This window comes from Acinonyx jubatus, chromosome B3, assembly GCF_027475565.1.
Source record: "Acinonyx jubatus isolate Ajub_Pintada_27869175 chromosome B3, VMU_Ajub_asm_v1.0, whole genome shotgun sequence".
Taxonomy (NCBI): Eukaryota; Metazoa; Chordata; class Mammalia; order Carnivora; family Felidae; genus Acinonyx; species Acinonyx jubatus.
In genome coordinates, this window is record NC_069386.1 from 129,813,261 (window position 1) to 129,834,302 (window position 21,042).

Consider the following 21,042-nt stretch of genomic DNA (forward strand, 5'->3'; position numbering starts at 1 on the left):
ATAGAATCAAACACTATATCTCCTGTGCTGCTTCAGGTCATAATTTTACTACACATACACACACACACACACACACACACACACACAAATGAGACATTTTACAAGGCTTATAACAACGTTTTTGATGTATGTTTATAAAAGGAAATTTAATTAAAAAGTTGACTACAAAGTATTTTTTATGATTAACTTTATATAGCTTAGAACAAGAAATGTATTTTTAACAAGTTTCCAAAGTAAAAAATGTTAGGTCTCTAAAATTTTTAATATGAATACATAATTTCAAATTCACACATACATATCATTTTTCACTTTGTGATATATACATAACACATTAGTGATAAACCATACTAAATAGACCATAGGCATGAACCATTCATCATTTATCCTGAAGCAAACAATGGTTAAAAGTTTAGTGCTAACACTATACATACTGAGTCATATTTTTGAGTACTACAATACATATACGTTCTAAATTTTCTGAGTATTTACAGTTGTACTTTAAATTATTAGTTACATATGAACTACCTGGCAATAACAAAGTACAGAAACACAAAATCCTCTGGCTCTCCTCTGGCTTTTCCCCCATCCAGTACCCAGTAGAAACCCCAAAGGAGAATACTTACTCTGTCTGTGTGGCCAGGGGCCATAGATAACATTTTTCCCCTTTTCCAATCCCAAACACAAACTGCATTCTTTGAATCAAGTCCAACTGAAACCAAGCGCTGAATTATATCCAGGAAGTCCATGAGGGAATAAAAAGCAAACAAATCAAAAAGGAAGCAAATTATAAACAAATTCTACTCATGGGCATCAAAACATCAAAACTTACACATTTATGTTTTATAGACCTAATAGAGAAGGGCTGGATGTATTTCATCTTGTTAATATTCACATATGCGTAGTTCTTCACATTAAGAAACAGAAGAGAGACTTCCATTCTAACAGTAGCACTGACAAAATACCCTAAAACATCTCTCCTGCCAAAAACTAAAAATGCTAGATAAAATGTAAAAACATCTTTTTAAATGCACTGCTGAGCTGTCAAGGAATTAAGAAATCTGGAACAAAAACAAAGTGATTTCACATAGGAATCCTGGAAGGTAAGAAAGCTCCCACATCCACTTTACTCTAAAGGCACCAGCTAACTCTTAGTAAGCCTGATGTTTGTTCTGTAGACTGAACAAGAATGGGAGGGAGATAAGGTTTAGGGCCAGCCCAAGGTATAGATTTCAATTTCAGATATCTAAAGCAGTGAACTGCTCAGAGAAAGGGAAAACAAGAAAGTATCCCTCCCCTGTTTTTAAAGTTTATTTATTTATTTATTTATTTATTTTGAGAGAGAATGAATGAATGAATGAATGAATGAATGAATGACTATCCCAAGCAGGCTCCCTGCTATCAGCATGGAGCCTGACACAGGACTCAAATTCAGGAACTGTGAGATCATGACCTGAAACAAAATCAAGAGATGGGCGCTTAGCCGACTGAGCTACCCAGGCACCCCAGCCCTTTTTAAAAAAGAGGTGGCATGCATGAAGGGGAAGAAAAACCTCCTGGCAAATGGATAGATATAAGCAGCTTTCATCTGGTTGTAGGGCCTAACGCCACATTAATCATAAACCCCTCAAGCGGAAAATTTTATTCAGAGTGGCCCTAAGGGTTGCAGTCTTCAGGCATCTTCAACAATGTAGCAAACACAGGCGAATATAAATCCTATCTGGAGAACTGACACTTCAATCCATCCCTCAAAGAATTCCTACAAGTAGCAATTCAATAAACACCTCTAACCCCCATAACCATGGGAAATAAACAAGAAGTAAGAATCAGCAAATCAAGACAAATAGCAAAATCAGTCCTATAAAACATCAGACATTGGAATTATCAGGTGAACAGAGATATAAAATTAAGGCTTCAAAATATCTTCATATGAAGAAGGAATAGGAGACTATAAAAAGTATCCAAGCATATCTGAAGAAGCGAATGGAATTTCTAGAAATGAAAAATAAAATAAATAAAATTTAAAACTCAGTGGAAGAGTTACATAGGCAAGTAGAGGGAGATGAAGATACAGAGTTAAAAAGAGGAGCTAGCAAGATGGAAAGTGTGAGAGAGGTTAAGAAACGTGAGAGATGGAATTCCAGCCATGGAGAAGTATCAGGGTCTGAACCTGCCCCCCTGCCATAAACAACCAGAAACTACACAAGTGTGCAAAAACAAACATTTTCAGACATTCAAAACAGGAAGTGAAGCACTGTGAACTCTCAAAGGGGGAGAAACAAACAAGGTGAGACCTGTACTTGCCCTAGCCTTCATCTAGGAGGCAATTTCCATATTATAGCACAGAAAGGTAGAATCCAAACAGGGCCCAGCAGACTTGCTGATTTGAGAAGACAGAGCGAGCCTAGAGTTCAGACGTCATGGCTAGGATTTGCAGAGCAGAGAAAGAGCTCCAGAAAATTTGTTTATGGGTCCCCTTGAGAACACCAATCTTTTCATGCCCAGGGTGAAATCTGTGAGGCCATGCAAAGAACAAATTGCGGACAAAAAGCAATTACTGGGGAGCTACAGCCAAAAAATTCCCAGAGATCATAAAGGGTCAGGATCACTCAAGTTCCCAATAGCCAGAATGGAGATAACTCTTTGAATTCACTAGGTATTCAGTAGGGATCCCAGAAGAGTTGCACCTTAGTGGCAAAGTTAAACCAGTAGTCCTAGAGGAAAAGCTACTCTAGCCCTGCCCCCCAAAAAGCTTGAAAGCAAGCTTTCACAAGGATTAAACTTATTCACAAGGAATTGCACTACCTGCCAGAACAATGTACAAAATACTTTTTTTTAATGTGCAAAATACTTTAAAGGAATACAACAAAATCCAGAATTCAGAATATAACACATACAGTGTCCAGCATCCAATAAAAAAAATTATTGGACATGTGAACAAAGAAGAAAATGTGATGAATAACCAGGAGAAAAATCAGTTAATAGAAGCAGACCCAAGAATCACAGAAATGATTAAAATTAGGAGACATTCGCTATTAAAATGAAAATGTTCAGGATGCTCAAGAATTATTTTTATTATTTTTAAAAATTTTGTAATGTTTATTTATTTTTGAGAGAGACACACACACACATGCATACACACAGAATGCAAGTGGGGGAGGGGCAGAGAGAGAGGGAGACACAGAATCCAAAGCAAGCTCCAGGCTCCAAGCTGTCAGCACAGAGCCCGACACGGGGCTTGAACTCACAAACTGTGAGCCGAAGTCGGATGCTTAATCGACTGAGCCACCCAGGTGCCCCAAGAATTATTTTAAAACATACAAAGAATAAAAAGAAATGGAAGATTTGAAAGAACATACATAACTTGTAAAAATAAATGTTGAATTATGTGAAATAAAAATTCACACCATAGGATCAACAGCAATTTAGAAAATTAAGAAAACATAGATGAACTTACAGATACAGCAAGAGAAATGATTCAAAATAAAGCACAGAAAAAAAAAAGGAAAAAAATTGATGGTGCCTCAGCTAACTTCAGAAAAACATCAAGTGGTCTAGTATACAGGTAACTGTAGTTCCAAAAGGAGAAGATGGAGGCAAAGAAAATATAAAATCAGAGAAATGATGGATAAAATTTTCTAAATGTGATGAAACTCATAAACCCAGCAAATCTAAGAAGTTCAATAAACTCCCAGCAGAATAATCACACACACAGAGAAAACATACATCAACACAAATGGTAATCAAATTGCTAAAACCAGTGCTAAAGAGAAAAATCTTAAAAGCAGTCAGAAAAAAAGACAATTTTAGTATGGAGGAACAAAGATTAAAAAGTTATTCTAGATTTCTCATCTAAAGCTATACAAGTCAGATGACAATGAATAACCTCTTCAAAAATTCTAAGGAGGAAAAAGGCAACATAGAACAGTATACCTAGCAAAATTACCTTTGGAAAATTGGGTCAAAATAGGCTTTTTCAAGTAAACAGAAGGTGAGACCTGCACTAGAAGATATGACAATGGAAATTACTTCAGCCAGACAGAAATGATACACCTGTGAATTAAGCGTCCAAATGGTAAATATGTAAATAAGACTTTTATTTTTAATTTTCTTTTTAAACTGTTTAAGGCAAAAATAACAATAGTTATTATGGGATTTGCAAAATACATATAAGTAAAATGAACGAAGACAGCACAGTAAACAGAAGGAGAGAAAGGAAACAGCAGAATATATTTTTTTCACATCCTTTCCAAGTGCACATGAAACTTCATGAAGATCACAAAATTCTGAATCACAAAATAAGCCTAACCAAATAAAAAACCCCTAAAATACAGAGTATGTTCTCTGACAAAAACAGAAATTAGAGTAACAAAGTTGTGCAGAAAATCCTCCAAATGTGTGCAAATTAACAATACACTTGTAAGTAACTGAAAGGGATAAAGAAGAAATCACAAGGATCAGCCCACGACACAGATTTTTTGCCCTGGGTTAGAAGCAGGAGTCAGCAAACTACAACCCTCAGGCCAAATCCTTCCTGAATCCTGTTTTTGTAAATAAAATTTTACTGGAGTGCAGCCATACCCATTCTTTTACAAGCTGCCCATGACTGCTTTCCTACCACAATGCAGGGCTGAGGAGTGGCAACAGAGACCATATGTATGGTCTACAAGGCTTAAATATTTACTGAGTTGTTACAGAAAGTGCACCAGTTTACTAACCTCTGATTTAAAGCATAGATTCTGGTATCAGACTACCTAGGTTTGAACATCAGCTCCATCTCTCATTAATTAATTAGATTACTTTCAGCAGTTATGTAGCCTCTCTGAACCGCAGTTTCCTCACCTATTAAGTGGGAATAATAAAAGTGTTTCATAGGGTTACTATGAGAATTAACATATATACATACACAAAAAAGTTAATATGTGGTTAATGTTACATAAATGTTTGTTATCATCATCGTTAATTTACCACAACCATAACTAGCTTTAAGAACCTATGCCCTCTACCTGTCTGAATGAGAAATGCCATCTAATACTCAGAAACAAATTCTGCAAAGTAGAATTACTATTTAAACCCTCAAATGGGCAGAATGAATGGCTCCCATGAAAAGATACAGTATATAGTTTGTTGTGGCTCTCCATCAAATCACCCTGGCAGAAAGACCAAGGGAACAAGAGGAGAGGACTTTTCCTGAGAGTCTTGGGAATTACAGGGTATCAGTAAATATCTAGCTAAAAGAAATCTACCTACTGTGTAGAGATTAAAATTTCACAAAACAAATATAAAGTGAGGAATAGTCAGAGGGGGACTGCCCATTCTATTGATGCTTCATCTGACTTGGCTCATCCTACACACACAGCAAACCACAATGGGCCAAAAGCTTTAAAACTCCATGTATCTCCATAGAGCCTCGAAGCATCCAGCTCTGTACAGACAGTGAAAAAAAAGGAGATCTGGGAGCACTTCCTCTGTAGCCCTGATAAACTTAACATGGCCAAAATCAACCTCCCTCAGCACAGGTTAAGCAACAGCAGAGAGGATAAGAGAGAAATAACCAAACCCATACTGCTTCCTCTCCTAGCTTTCTATCATTTTTTACTGTATCATGTTTTCTCACATTTACCCAGCCTGGGTAGGTGAGGAAGAAGATAAAGTTTTCCAGTAAAAGTAACACTTTAACCATGTAAGAGTTGGGTAGAAAAGTAAGAGAAAGTGCCTTTCAGACCAAAGGACAGCAAGATTAGAGAGATCATGGTGCCTTCAGGAAAAAGCCTAATTCAGGGTAGCTGAGGGGAGGAGTGCCAACTGGAAAGTGGCCAGAGACAAGGCTGGAGAAGCAGGCCAAAGCCAGAGAAAGGGTCAACTTTGTCTTTTAAGAGAGCTGGAATAAAGAGAGATTCAGTTTTAAAGGTATCATACATCGTATATTTGTATGACATTTGGCAGGGATGGGGGGTGGTATCTGGAGTTGAGGAGAGAAGCTGAGGCCTCACTGTTAACTGACATGGACATTAAAATCATGGCTCTAGATGATCACCTAGAGAGAATAAGTAAAAAGAAAAGAAGGCCACAGATTCCTAAAGAACACTGACATTTAAGAAGCAGACAGAAGGAAAGGCACCTTTAATTAAGAAGTAAAAGTCAGAAAGGGAAAAAGAAAACCAGCTTCTCGAATTTCTCCTTGATCCCAACAAAATCTTAGTTGTGTCCATTAACTGAACTGGATTTATTAAAAGATTCTAGTGCACTCAATGCTCAAATCAGAAAACTATCCTAATAGACACAGCGAGACGTATCCCATGAGTTCCTGCAACTGTAAACCATATTCAAATAACAAACAATTATACTTAAAAGATGTTAGTATGTGGGTCCTTGTGGTCTCAATGTTCATTACACAAGAACTAATGATCACAATGTCACAAAGTAAAATCACAAATTTTGCAAGAGAGGCAGGACTTGATGGAATAAATACTGGTAAAATCTACATAAAATCATTAGAAATTAGGATCTGGCAGAAAAATAGAAGAAAACTCAAGAATAATACAATAGGCACTTGAGATATGTCAAGTTAGCAAGAGACTGCTAAAAGGCACTTGGAAAAAACAGTGAACTCCCCTAATATTTTTGCAAAAATTACTCTCTTGATAATCATGTGCCAAAAGGCTAAGGTACACTAAAGCCTTTTATTTTGTACCATCATATAATTGACAAAATTAAGTTAAAAACTAATGCTTTATTCTTAGTTCATTCTGTAAATCACCAGAGCTGTAACTACAGCTTAGATTTTGTTCAACATGAGAAATGTTTTTGCAGTGTACTGTTGTATTTGCAAGATAAAGTATCAAATTTCCCTTCCTCCCACTTAGAAATTTTAGTCCCTGTTTGATGTGTGTTATAGAAACAGACTTTTCAGGCCCTAATTATTCTCAGTAAGGCAGACTTCTGGTGTCAGAGTGGATATTCAGTCCATTTAGAAGAAAGCCTCTGGGAAAATAATATTCAGCATTACTGTTAACAGGGAAATTCATTGGATAAATCTTAATAGAGCACTATTATAAAATGCAAAAATCACAATTATTTCCTAGTTGATAGCTCATAAACAGTTCAGATATTAGTGAACATATTCTCAAATATATTTTTTAACTAAGGCATTTTCTCAATAGAATTTCAGAGATACTCTTCTTAACTTAATCTTCAGTCGGCAGCAGTTCCTTATAAGCTTTAATTGTATTTAAGATGGCTGAATTTCTTCTGAAATATAAATAACTACTTCCTAAGTTCCATGTTTGGGAGGCAGGAGAGCATTGTGATTAAAAACATGAGCTTTGGAGTGTGACTGACCTGGGTTTCCGCTCTGGCTCCATTTACTAGCTGTGTAACCTGGGGCAAGTTATTTAACCTCTCTAAGTCTCAGTTTCTTTATCTGTAAAATAGAGATAATAATAGTATCTATTTCATAGGGTTGCTGTGAGGATTAAATAAGATAATGCAGGCTCAGCACAATGCCTGGTACTTAGTATGTGCTCAGTAACTTTTAGCTATTATTATGTTTTTTATAAGCTTAAACTTTTAAGTAACACATTCTCATGAAGATTTGTGATAATAAAATACATGTACCAAAGGCTCTTCTTATAAGTTCTACAAAATAAGCAAAATTAAAGGCTTTCAACTAGGAAGAGCTATGGGCATGACTTCTCCTTATATACACAAAAGAAATTCCTCAGCAATGCAACACATAACATTTAGAAAGAGCAATTTCAAAATTAGAAAGAAAACATCTATGTTGAAAGAATACAGATACTTATAGTTAATACATCGTGGACTTCATAACACCTTTAGTAAATGACTAAAAAAAAATCCATGTACGTTTGTTTCATAAAATTTAATCTCCCAAGAGATAGGTTAAGAGTAATTCTCTTCCTTTTAAAAAAGAAAATAAAATTGATATGAGGACAGTAAGGGACTTGAAAAATAGCAAAACAGGACATGAATTAAGGTTCTGTAATTGCCAATCACTGCTACAATACTAATATTAAACCTAGAAGCACATTTTTCCCCAAATGAAAGGTTCCAATTAAGTCTTAAAGATCTCTTAACAGACTCTTAACAGAAAGGCATATTAATCTATGCTACTCAAAGAAGCTATTCCTTAGTTATAAATAAAATATCTGTCATTTTCAAGAGAACAAAACACAATGTGATCTGTTTTTATAAAATCTCAACCTATAAAATTAATTTTATGAACTGAAAAGCAGGCAACTAAAATCTTTCTAAAAGTTAAAATGACTGTTAAAGTCTAATTTTAACATAAAACTGTTAAAGACCACAAATTAACCATACCTGCAAAATTCAACTTCTTACCACTTCTTAAATATGTTTTAGGTATAACAAGTTTCATGAAAACACCATAAAAAAGTTCTTGGCCTGTTTAATTTTTTAAAATAATCATTCACTAGAAGTAGATGATAATTTGGGAACTGATAATTATATCCTTTGTTTTCAACTTTGATTTTGTATAAAAATAGCTCTTATAGGAACAACCTCCTTATTTTCAATAAAAAATGTAACTTCAACAGAAACCTTTAAAATAACTGAAAATTAAAATGTATACAGCTCTACTTAGAGAAACTTAGTTTTCCTAAGATGTCTTCCTAAGACGTCTTTCATCTGTCTTATCAACATACACTACCTGGAAAAGTTATATGTAAAATTTCTAGGACAATTAGGTAATATTCTACTGAGTCAGAATCTCTTTGGCTTTTATAATAGTATTAATTCAATTAAAAAGTTTGTGATATGTGAAATAAAGACCACTTATTGTTCTTATTTTTATTATATTCATCAACTATCCACCCAATGTACCTCCACCCTTGAACAAACAGGTACTTTTCATCAATTGCTTTCCAATTTAATATTTATAGATTTGTAATCATTTCTTATAGTACACGTTTATAAGATGTAGTTTAGAAAAAGAGAAAAAAAATCACATACCTGCCCGTCTAAGTCGAATGCTAAACAAGCTATACCATGCGTATGAGCATCCTTTAGAATTGATATGGTCTGCACAGTGTATGAATCCCAAACACAGATATAAGGCTCTTTCCCAACTTGTCCCGTTGCTACCAATACTCGTTCAGGATGCAATGCAAGGCTGCAAAATAAATAAATAAACTGGCTTAAAACTGTTTATAGAGCTTTTATATTTGATATACATAAACTTTATATATACAAATGCAAAATTTAGACTTTATGCATTTAATATAATTTGGATTTAAAATAACTTCTAGTGGGGGTACCTGGGTGGCTCAGTCAGTTAAGTGTCCGACTTCAGCTCAGGTCATGATCTCACGGTTTGTGAGGTCGAGCCCCGCGTCAGGCTCTGTGCTGAATGCTTGCTCGGAGCCTGGAGCCTGGAGCCTGCTTGGGATTCTGTGTCTCCTTCTCTCTCTACCCCTCCCTCGCTCATGCATCTGTCTCACTCTGTCTCTCAAAAACAAGTAAATGTCAAAAAAAAAAAAAAAAATTAAAGTAACTTCTAGGGGCGCCTGGGTGGCTCAGTTGGTTAAATGTCAAACCTCAGCTCGGGTCAAGATCTCACAGTTTGTTGAGTTCGAGCCCCGCTTCAGAACTTTGTGCTGACAGCTCAGAGCCTGGAGCCTGCCTCTGATTCTGTGTCTCCCTCTCTCTCTGCCCCTCCCCTGCTCATGTTCCTTCTCTTTCAAAAATAAATATTTAAAAATTTTTTAAATAAAATAACTTCTATAAAAATCCATACTGAGTTATTACTTGACTAGTATATGTATGTTATGACCAGATGATGATAGACTTCAAAATCTCTGTAATATGATATAATGTGTGTAAACTTTGCAAGAAAAGAATTCTCACAATGGATCAATTGCACCACAGCAACAAATTAGTAGCAGCCTTACCACATGCCACTTTCTCTTTTGGTATTCATCTGTTTTTAAGCCCTCTCTCCTATTTTACTCTTTTATTACATGACATTACACAAAATCTTAGCATCCAAAAATAGCACTTAGTAACACTCCTATGGTAATAAATTATAAACCCCATTTTTAATTGAAGTAAAATTGGTATATAAGTTTTAATTATATAACATTTTAATTAAATATCTGTGTTCATCTCAAAGTGATCACCTCCAAAAGTCTAGTTATAATCTATTACCATACATTTGACTCCCTTCACCCACTTCACCCACCCCTCAACCACCTACTCTTGTAGTAACCACCAATCTGTTTGTGTCTATGAGTTTGTTTTTGTTATATTTTATTTTTTTAGATTCCACATATGAGTGAAGTAATACTATTTTTTACTTTCTCCTTCTGACTTAGTTCACTTAATACCCTCATGGTCCATCCATGTTGTCAACATCTGATTTCATTCTTTTTTATGGCTGAATAGTATTCCATAATGTCTATATACCACACCTTCTTTATCCATTCATCCACTGATGCATATTTAGGTTGTTTCTATATCTTGACTATTGTAAATAATGTTGTAATGAACATCAGGCTGCATATATCTTCTTGTATTAATGTTTTCATGTTCAGATAAATGTCCAGTAGTGGGACTGTTGGATAGTATGGCAGCTCTATTCTCAACTTTTTGAGGAATAACCATAGTGTTTTACACAGCAGCTGCACTAATTTATATTCCCAGGGTTTTATTTACATATGAGGGCTCCTGTTTCTCCACACCCTCTCCAACACTTGTTATTTCTTGTCATTTTGATGACAGCCAATCTAACCCATACGAGGTGATATCTTATTATAGTTTTGGTTTGCATTTCCCTAATAATTAGTGATGCTGAACATGTTTTCATGTGTCTGTTAGCCATTTATAGGTCTCCTTTAGAAAAATGTCTATGCAGATCCTCTGGTCATTTTTTTATTTGAGCTGTTTTTTGTTAAGTTGTAGGAATTTTTTAATATATTTTGGATATTAACCCCTTGGCAAATATGTAATTTGCAAATATCTTCTCCCATTTAGTAGGTTGCCTTTTCCTTTTGATGATGGTTTTTTTCACTATGCAGAGGCTTTTTAGTTTGATCTATTTCAATATTTTTTTTTTAAGGTTTATTTATTTTTGAGACAGAGAGAGAGAGAGAGAGAGAGAGAGAGAGAGAGAGCACGCACTAGCAGGGAAGGGGCAGAGAGAGAGGAGACACAGAATCCTAAGCAGGCTCCAGGCTCCAAGCTGTCAGCACAGAGCCAGATGCAGGCTGGAAGTCACAAACCACAAGATCATGACCTGAGCCAAAGTCAGACACTTAACCAACTGATCCACCCAAGTGTCCCTCAATTTGTTTGCTTTTGCCTTTGATTCCCTTGTCTTTGGAGTTAGATCCACAAATACATTGCTAAGACTGATGTCAAGGATCTTGCCACCTGTTTTCTTCTAGAAGCTTTATGGTTTCAGGTCTTACATTCAAGTTTTAGATCCATTTTGAGTTAATTTTGGGGTACACTATATGATAGTGGTCTAGTTTCATTCTTTCGCATGTGGCTGTCCAGTTTTCCCAACACCATCTTTTGAAGAGACTGTCCTTTCTCCATTTTATGCTCTTGGCTCCACTGCCATAAACTAAATGTCCATACACGTGTGGGTTTATTCCTGGGCTCTCAATTTTGCGTCACTAATCTATGTGTCTGTTTTTATACCAATACCATAGTTTTGGTTACTATAGCACAAATATCATTTCAAAAAACAGAAAAGTCACCCATAGTTCACAGAAAGTAGTCTGAGTCTTTAAAAACAAGACAAAGACCAAACAGTTGGTAATGGTTTATGTACATTAGCAGGAGGCACGAAGTAAATACAAATTTCTCCTTCATAAATTTTTCTACAAATAGATTTAGATTATGAGATTCATCTTTAGGAGAAAAAAAATCACTCCTGGCCTCAGAGTCAAGGATGAGTTGAAAGTGGGAAAAGTTAGGAGGGTATTAGGACAGAATCAACTGATTGGATGTAGTGAGTGGGGGGAAAGAAAGGTCTAAGATGACTCTTGGGCTTCTGGCTTGAGCATCTGGATGGCTTAGATGGTATTCATCAAGTCAGGGAATACTAAATGAGTAACCAGAGGGAGGGAAGATAAGTAGGAATGGAAGGTTGGCTCAACATACAAAAGTCAACCAATATATCATAGTAATAGAATAAAAATCAATCCTAAAAAAAATAGAAAAGTAAAACAAATACAAACCCATATACATTAATCTCAATAGACACAGAAGACGCATATGACAAAAACCCAACCCCTTTTGTGATAAAAATACACAACAGACTATGAATTAAAGAGAACTTACTCAACTTGATAAAGGGGAATCTGTGAAAACCCACAGCTATTATCACATTTAATGGTGAAAGCCTGAAAGTTTCCCCTCTAAGTACAGGAAGGAGACAAGGATGTCACCTCTTGTCACTTCCATTCAACATGATACTGGATATTCTGAACAGGACAATTAGGCAAGAACAAGAAACAAAAGGAAGAAGTAAAACTATCTCTACTTATAGATGATATTATCTCGTATAAAGAAAATCCTAAGGAATCCACAAACAACAACAAAATAAATCCCAAGTAGAGTTAATAAGCAATGTGGTAGGATATAAGGTCAATATAAAGTATCAATTATATTTCTATACACTAGCAATGAACAATCTGAAAATTAAGTTAAGAAAACAATTTCACTTATGATAGCATCAAAAACAACAAAACATTTAGGAATAAATTTAGCAAAAAAGTACAAGACTTGTACACTGCAAAGTACAAAACATCGTTCATTTTTAAAAGATCTAAATAAGTGGAAAGATACACTGTAATATAATTACAACATGTTATATATAATATTGTAATACTGCAATTTTGTTAAAATGACATTACTTCCTAAATTGATCAGTAGCTCCCAGCTACCCAAAAACAGGAAATGACAAAAAACAAATAAGTCTCCAACAGTTTACCAGAAAAAGGCAATCCCATCAATGTCCTAAAGTCCAGGAACTCCCTACTATCTTAATGTTAATGCTTTGTTAGAGGGAAAAACAACCTTAGTTTGACAATAGCTAGGCCTCTAGTAAGTCTTTAGCACGTGAAAGTCTCTTTGGAAACCCCCTCTTGACTTTATCTCCTACCTCCCCCCACATAAAACGGTCACCTCCCACACTTGCAGTGCGTACTTCCTGCCCAGAGTCCTGTCCCCGTGCTTTAATAAAATCACCTTTTTGCACCAAAGAAGTCTCAAGAATTCTTTCTTGGTCATTGGCTCCAGACCCCCACCACCCCAAAACTTCACCAAAAATATTCCATTTTTCTACAGCTTCTATTTCCTTGCTGAGAACTTAAAACATTTCATTTGTTTCAAGAACATTCCCGTTTACTTCACGGCATATAGTTATAACAACCGCTCTAAATTCTTTGATAATTCCAACACTTACTTCATTGTGGGGCTGATAACTACTGTCTTTCATAAGTTCTTAAGAATTTCCTAATTTTTTGTGAGATCATTTTGGATTATATCCTGGACATTTGGAATACTGTGCTATAAACCCTGGGCCCTGTTAAAATCCTCTAGAGAATGCTGTGTTTCAGCAGGCAAGCACTCTGGTTAGGTTCAGGGCACATGTCCCAGTTCTCCTTCTATGGTCCCAATGTTAGTTTAATTTTTAAAGCCTTTGTAGTATTACCACATGTACACACCACAGGGGCCAATTTGGAAGCTGGATGATTATAGTTCAGTTTTCAAAGCCTTTGATACGCTGTTTCTAATTAGTTCCAACCATGTGCAGCGTAAGAGTCTAGGACATCAAATGTAACTTTATGAGATCTCCCTGCTCTCCATAAACTCCCCCCAACTCTCAATCTCCCAGGGGCTCTACTTCATTGTACTATGACTAGAAAGTCCAGAGTACGAGCCTCTGGACACTGTCGTGCTCTTCCTACAATTGGGTCAGACTCTGGGCAAAAAGCATTTGGCCTATTTTTTAATTGGTCTGTTGTCCTATTACTGCATTGTAAAAGTTCTTGATATATTCTGGATACAATTCTTTTCTCAAACATATGTTTTGGAACTGTGTTTCCCAGTTTGGGGACTGTCTTCATTTTCTTAATGGTATCTTTTAAACAGCAAAAGATTTTAATTTTTAAAAATTTTTTGTTAATGTTTATTTATTTTTGAGAGACAGAGCGAGAGCATGAGTGGGGTAGGAGCAGAGAGAAAGGGAGACACAGAACCCAAGGCAGGCTCCAGGCTCCTAGCTGTCTGCACAGAGCCCCACACGGTGCTTGAACCCACAAACCAAGAGATCATGACCTGAGCTGAAGTCGGATGTCTAACCGACTGAGCCACCCAGGTGCCCCAAAAGATTTAAAAATTGTTGAGACTTTTTATTTTAGACTAATTAGATTCATCAAAAAGTTGCAAAAATAGTATAAACAGTTCTCTTAAATCCCTCACTCCACTGCTCTAGTATAATCTTGGTACAATAAGAAAGAGGAAATTAACATCAGTACCCCCTCTAAACTACTTATTCAAAATTCACCAGTTTTCTCACTGAAGTTTTTCTGTTTCAAGATCCTATCCAGGGTAGGATAGTTGCATTTAATTCTCATTAGCAACTTCAATCTCTGTAACAGTTTCTTTGTCTTTCATGATGGTATACTTTTGAAAGTCTTTTTTTTTTTTTTAATGTTTATTTATTTCGAGAGACAGAGAACGCACACACGGGAGTGCAAGCCAGTAGGGGAGGGGAAGAGAGAAGGAGAGAGTGAGTCCCAAGCAGGTTCTGTGCTATCAGCACAGAGCCCAATCTGAAGCTCCATCCCATGAACACTGAGACCATGACCCGAGCAGAAACCAAGAGTTGGATGCTCAACTGAATGAGCTACCCAGGCGCCCCTTTTTTTAAAGTCTTCTTAAATTTTTTTTTAAACGTTTATTTATTTCTGAGACAGAGAGAGACAGAGCATGAGCGGGGGAGGGGCAGAGAGAGAGGGAGACACAGAATCCGAAGCAGGCTCCAGGCTCTGAGCTGTCAGCACAGAGCCCGACGTGGGGCTCGAACTCACGGACCGTGAGATCATGACCTGAGCCGAACTCAGACGCCTAACCGACCGAGCCACCCAGGTGCTCCTAAAGTCTTTTTAAAAAAATGCTTATTTATTTTGAGAGAGGGAGAGAGTGAGAGAGAATATATGATGCTATACTTTTGAAGAGTACTAATCACTTATTTTGTAAAATGTCCCTCAATTTGGATTTGTAACACATTTTTCCATAATTGGAGTGAGATCATGCATTTTTGGCAAGTATACCACAAAAATTGTATTTGTTCGTCTTAGTTCATCATATCAAGGATGTCAATATGCATTATTACTGATGATGTTTACCTCAATTCCTTAGATAAGCTGGTGCTTGCCACGTTTTTCCACTGTAAGGTTACTACAAAGCTTCTCTTTGTTGTCAATATGTATTTTAGGGGAGATGCTTTGACTCCATGCAGATCCTGTTTCTCCTCAAACGTTCATTCACTAATTTTAGCATCCACTGCTAGGCCTTGCCTGAAACAGTTGCTACTGTACTATTTGCCTTATGCGATCCTCCTATTTCCTCTTTTCTTCTACATTTATTGATTGGAATTCTACCGTAAGGAAATTTTTTAATTTTAATTTTTAATTTTTTGAGTATAGTTGACATACAATGTTACATTAGTTTCAAGTGTACAACATAGTGTTTCAACTTCTCTATGTTATGCTATGCTCACCACAAGTGTAGCTACCATCTGTCACCATACAACACTATTATAGTATCATTGGCTATATTCCCTATACTGTGTCTTTTATTCCCATGACTTATCCATAACTGGAAGCCTGTATCCCTCATTCCCTCTCACCTAGTATGCCTACCCCCCTACCTTTTTCCTTTGGCAACCATCAGTTTATTCTCTGTATTTTTAGGTCTGGTTCTGCTTTTTGTTCATTTGCTTTGTTTTTTATGTTTCACATGAGTGAAATCATATGGTATTTGTCTTTCTCAGTCTGATTTATTTCACTTAGCATAACACCTGGGTGGCTCAGTCAGTTAAGCATCCAACTCTTGGTTTCAGCTCAGGTCATGATCTCAAGGTTGGTGAGTTCAAGCCCCACGTTGGGCCCTGTGCTGACAGCTCAGAGCCTGGAGCCTGCTTCAGATTCTGCGTCTCCCTCTCTCTCTGCCCCTCCCCTGTTCATGTTCTGACTCTCTCTCTGGCAAAAATAAGCAAACATTAAAAAAAAAAAAAAAGCATAATACCCTCTAGGTCCATCCATGTTTCTGCAAGTAGCAAGATCTCATCCTTTTTTATAGCTGTATAGTATAGTCTGTGTGTGTGTGTAAATATACTACATCTTCCTTATCCATTCATCTATCAATGGACACTTAGGTTACTTCCATACTGGCTACTGTAAATAATGCTGTAATAAACATGGGGTTTTGTATATTTCTTTGGGTAAATACCTACTACTGGAATTACTGGATCATATGGTATTTCTATTTTTAATTTTTTGAGGAATCTTCCATACTGTTTTCACAGTGGCTATACTAATTTATGCTCCCACCAATAGTGCACAAAAGTTCTTTTTTCTTCACATCCTCACAAACACTTAATTCTTGTCTTTATTTTGGCCATAGGAAGAACTATATTTTCTCTCTTATTTAAAGTTTATTTATTTATTTTGAGAGAGAGAGTGCACGTGAAAGCAGGGTAGAGGCAGAGAGAGAAAGAAAGACAGAATCCCAAGCAGGCTCCACCGTGCTATCAGCACAGAGCCCAACTCAGGGCTCCACCCCACAAACCGCAAGATCATGACCTGAGTGGAAATCAAAGGTCAGATGCTCAACCAACTAAACCACCCAGGCACCCCTGTCTTTTATTTAATCCATTGTTTATACAGTTGAATTCATGGGAATTTTAAGATTTTTAAAAAATGTTTATTCATTTTTGAGAGACAGAGAAATAGAGAGTAAACAGGTGAAGGGCAGAGAAAGACGGAGACAGAGAACCCCAACCAGGTTCTGTGCTGTCGGCATAGAGCCCAATGTGGGGCTCGAACCCACAAACTGTGAGATCATGGGCTGAGCCGAAATCAAGAGCCAGATGCTTAACCAACTGAACCACCCAGATGCCCCCATGGGTATTTTAATAACAATTTTTTTTCTGTAAAGTGACAGACAGTAAATAAGCTTTGCCTGCCATACAACCTCTGTTACAGCTACTCAACTTTATGGTTATAATTCCAAATCAGCCATTGATGATATGTAAACCATGCATTCTCATTGGGAGCAACATCACTTCCATGGGGTTAAGAACTGGTTCTTGTAGGTGTGAAGGTCTTACTCTTTTTATGAAGAAAGTATAGATACATATATGGTACATAAATTGATATATAGTATATCTGTGGTAATAAAATTTTGTGGTGGATTGGGGCAATTAAGAAAAAAATACCTAAAAGGGTTCCTTAGAGGGACTATTAAAAAAAAAAAAAAGGCTGCAAAAACAAATAGTCATGTCTGTTTTCCAATAAAACTTTATTTACAAAAATAGATGGCAGGCCATATTTAGCCCAGGGTCTGCTGTTTGATAGTCCTGTTTTATTCGATGGGTTAAAATTCAATACTATCATTATTTATCTTGTAGCTCAAATTGTTGCATCTTTGACCTTCAGGAGATCCTTCAGGTTGGCTCCCTTATTTTTTCAACAACCCAACATCTGTTTTGCATTGACCTACTTTGAGGAACCACAATATATTCCAGGCTCATCTAGCATTTTTCCTGCTCCAGCCCTGTAATTAACTGCTTCTCTAGGAAGCCTTTTATTGGCAAATGGTATTTAGAGAACAAGATCTGGGCAGCAGAGGTGGCCATTGTTATTGGAGTGGTATTCCTTCTAGGCTGCAGACAGAGCTGAGAAATATATGTAGTGTACTAACCCATGTATATACACATGGCTATATTATGTATCTTTGGGGGTATATATCTAAAAACCATGAGTTCATATTGATACATCTGATTCTAATCCAAAACCACAGGGTTCACTGAAGACTTCTTCCTTTATGTATAACTTCTTCCAAGAGTGAGAAATTAGTCTTTCATAACCTCAAGTCTATTTAAGTATGATATACACAAAGTTGTTTCAGAATTGCTAGCCCTGTAGGAAACAATTTTACTAACTAGGTTATAGCATTATCTATAGTTCTTTTTGTTTTTATTCTTACAGTATTCAATCAAGATACTGCTTTCATAGGTTTTTGTTGTTTTTTGTTTGTTTTTGGTTAAGGTGCTCCCTGCTCAGAGCTCAGTGATAAGGAGGAAAGAGCTTATAAAACTGTAGGTAGAATTTGTTTTTCTCTTTTTACTTACAGTTATTTTACAGTTTTGGTATTCTCTGCTTAAGTAATGGCAAGGCTAGGGCTTTGCATAGAAACTGCATACTTGTGAAGTGATTTTGAATTATTTGGGGATGACACTCTGGAAGGTTACTTACTACATACCCACCACTGTCTTCAGTTACCTGGAAGTCTAAAGTTTTAATTCTATATTATTTACACTAATTTTATTACAATTTTATATTATTTATTTATAATTTTCCTTACGTTATCCTTTTTATGCCCTATTTCCTATACTCTTTTAATAGAAATTTTATAGTGTTACCTTTGGTGTTTAAGGTATATAACCTAATTTGACTTACATTTTGTATATGGTGAGGTTCATTTTTCCCCCATGTGGATATTCATTTGTTTTTAATATTGTTTCTTGAAAAGACTATCTTTTAAGCATATTTTATGTGCTAACAGGAATCAACTTAGAAGAATCATCAACAATACTGATATAGGTGACCAGGGAGAAACTCTGGAGCAGGCAATGAGATCTGGAGCAGGATCTCATTCACACATGGAGAGATTAATATGAGATAGGAGCGGGATGTACTGCTGATGGGTAGGTAAAATCTGACAGTTCTGATGGTTCCAATTTTTTTTTTTGAAGTGACAATGTAGATTTATTCTGGAATATCTACCATAATCACAACTCCTATTTGTACCAACTAACACCCCCATAAGTAATTAACCTTAGACTACTTTTAACAATCTCACATCCTTAATTCACTGTTCATATACTAATTTCCAAGCAATCAAATTCATCAGCATTACTAAACAGCTAAGGAACTTTCCCTCCTCACAAAGATTTATTGCCTGGAGTGTAGCATTAAAAAATAAAGAATCTGTAAATGACAAAATACTAAAAATGGATTTCTACTCATGGCTGCAGGTACTTTCATCTCAGACCACATAATATAAGGAACAGACAGAAATCTGAACCACCTTTATTGTTACTACAAGCCTATCTATTTTGAGATAAAGCCGCCCCAATGAGTGGGTCTGTTTGCCAGCTTAGAGCTGGGCTTAGAGCTGAGCTGAGCATACCAGGTAAGCAGATGAAAATACATGACTCCACTGTGCTAATGTTCTTTGACCCAGGCTGTGCAGCTGCCTACAAAAAATGTGAACTCCACAACAAGTTCTCCAGCTTCAATATCTTCTGGTTAATGTTTCCGTACTAGTTAATGATAGTGAGGACTAGAACCCAGGTTGTCTCCCAATGCAGTGTTCTTTCTCTGCTAGAATAACCTTGTCATGGATCTGAAAAAGGATGTTGGAAATCTGCAACTGCACAGGTGGAAACATCTGAATGAAAGAGCTGTAGGCCTTGGAACTTATTTTGCTGCTACATTATACCCTGGGCATCTGGATTCTCAGTCCAGACCAGCTCCAATTTTTTTTTCTTTCTTTTTAAAGTTTATTTATTTTGAGAGACAGACAGAGAGACAGAGAGGGTGAGCAGGGGAGGGGCAGAGAGAGAGGAAGTAACAGAATCCCAGCTGACTTCACACTGTTAGCACAGAGCCCAGCATGGGGCTCGAACTCACAAACCATGAGCTGAAAGACGTTTAACCAACTGAGCCACCCAGGTGCCCTCCAATTTTCTTAATGAGAAAGAAAGCATGAGTATTTTCCTAGTATTCTTGGAGTCAATATTACAGTTAAGTTGTATTCCACATATTGCCTAGTATATTGCTGAACATATAGTGGAACTCAAAAACACTTATAGATGAGACAGCTCAGAAACAGACCCTCATAAATATAATCAACTGGTATTTGAGAAAGGAGCAAAAGCAAAACAATGGAAAAAGAAAGTCTGTTCAACAAATAATGCTAGAACAAATGGACAACTACATGCAAAAAGTGAATCTAAACAAAGACCTTACATCCTTCACAAAAATTAACTTAAAATGGATAATAGACCTAAATACAAAACATAAAACCATAAAATTACTAGAAAAAAACATGGGAAAATACCTAGATGACCTCAGTTATGGTGATGCCTTTTTAGATACAACACCATATACGTGATAGATGAAGTAATAATTGATAAACTGGACTTACTTAAAATAAAAAACTTCTGCTCTGTGAAAGACAATGTCAAAAATATGTGAAGACAAGCCACAGATGGGGAGAAAACATTTGCAAAAGACACATCTGATAAGAACTGTTATCTAAAACAAAGACCTCTTAAAATTCAACAATAAGAAAATAAAGAACTCAATTACTAATTAGGCCAAAGACCTTTTTTTTTCCCTTAAGTTTATTCATTTATTTTGAGAGAGAAAGAGCACGTGAGCAGGGGAGAGGTTCAGAAAGAGAGGGAAGGAGAGAATCCAAAGCAGACTCGGTGCTGTCAGAGAAGGTAGGCCATAGACCTTAACATACCCCTCATCAACGAAGATATACAGATGGCAAATAAGCATATGAAAAGATGCTTCACATCATGTCATCAGGGAAATGCAAATCACAAGACACCACTACATGTCTATTAGAATGGCCAAAATCCAGAACGCTGACAATACCAAATGCTGAGGAGGATGAGCAACAGAGACTTTCATACATTGCTGGTGGGAATGCAAAAATTGTACAACTTTGGAAGACAGTTTGATGGTTTCT

At 36.4% G+C, this 21,042-nt stretch overlaps 1 protein-coding gene across 10 annotated transcripts in view; it reads right to left on the reverse strand.

Annotated features, from left to right (window-relative positions):
* Window positions 1–21,042, reverse strand: part of EML5 (EMAP like 5) — a 176,187-nt gene that overhangs the window by 141,457 nt on the left and 13,688 nt on the right. For 9 of the 10 annotated variants that reach the window (XR_008299587.1, XM_027066369.2, XM_027066368.2 and 6 more), the window contains exons 2-3: window positions 8,989–9,148; window positions 624–722 (exon numbers count right to left, since the gene is read on the reverse strand). Coding sequence is in view for 9 of the 10 variants with exons in the window: in XM_027066369.2 (XP_026922170.1) it covers window positions 624–722; window positions 8,989–9,148 (259 nt within the window). In the remaining variant the exon portion in view is untranslated. Of the gene's footprint in view, window positions 1–623; window positions 723–4,715; window positions 4,771–8,988; window positions 9,149–21,042 lie in introns of those variants that run through there. The other variant, XM_053224805.1, reaches the window with a different exon arrangement.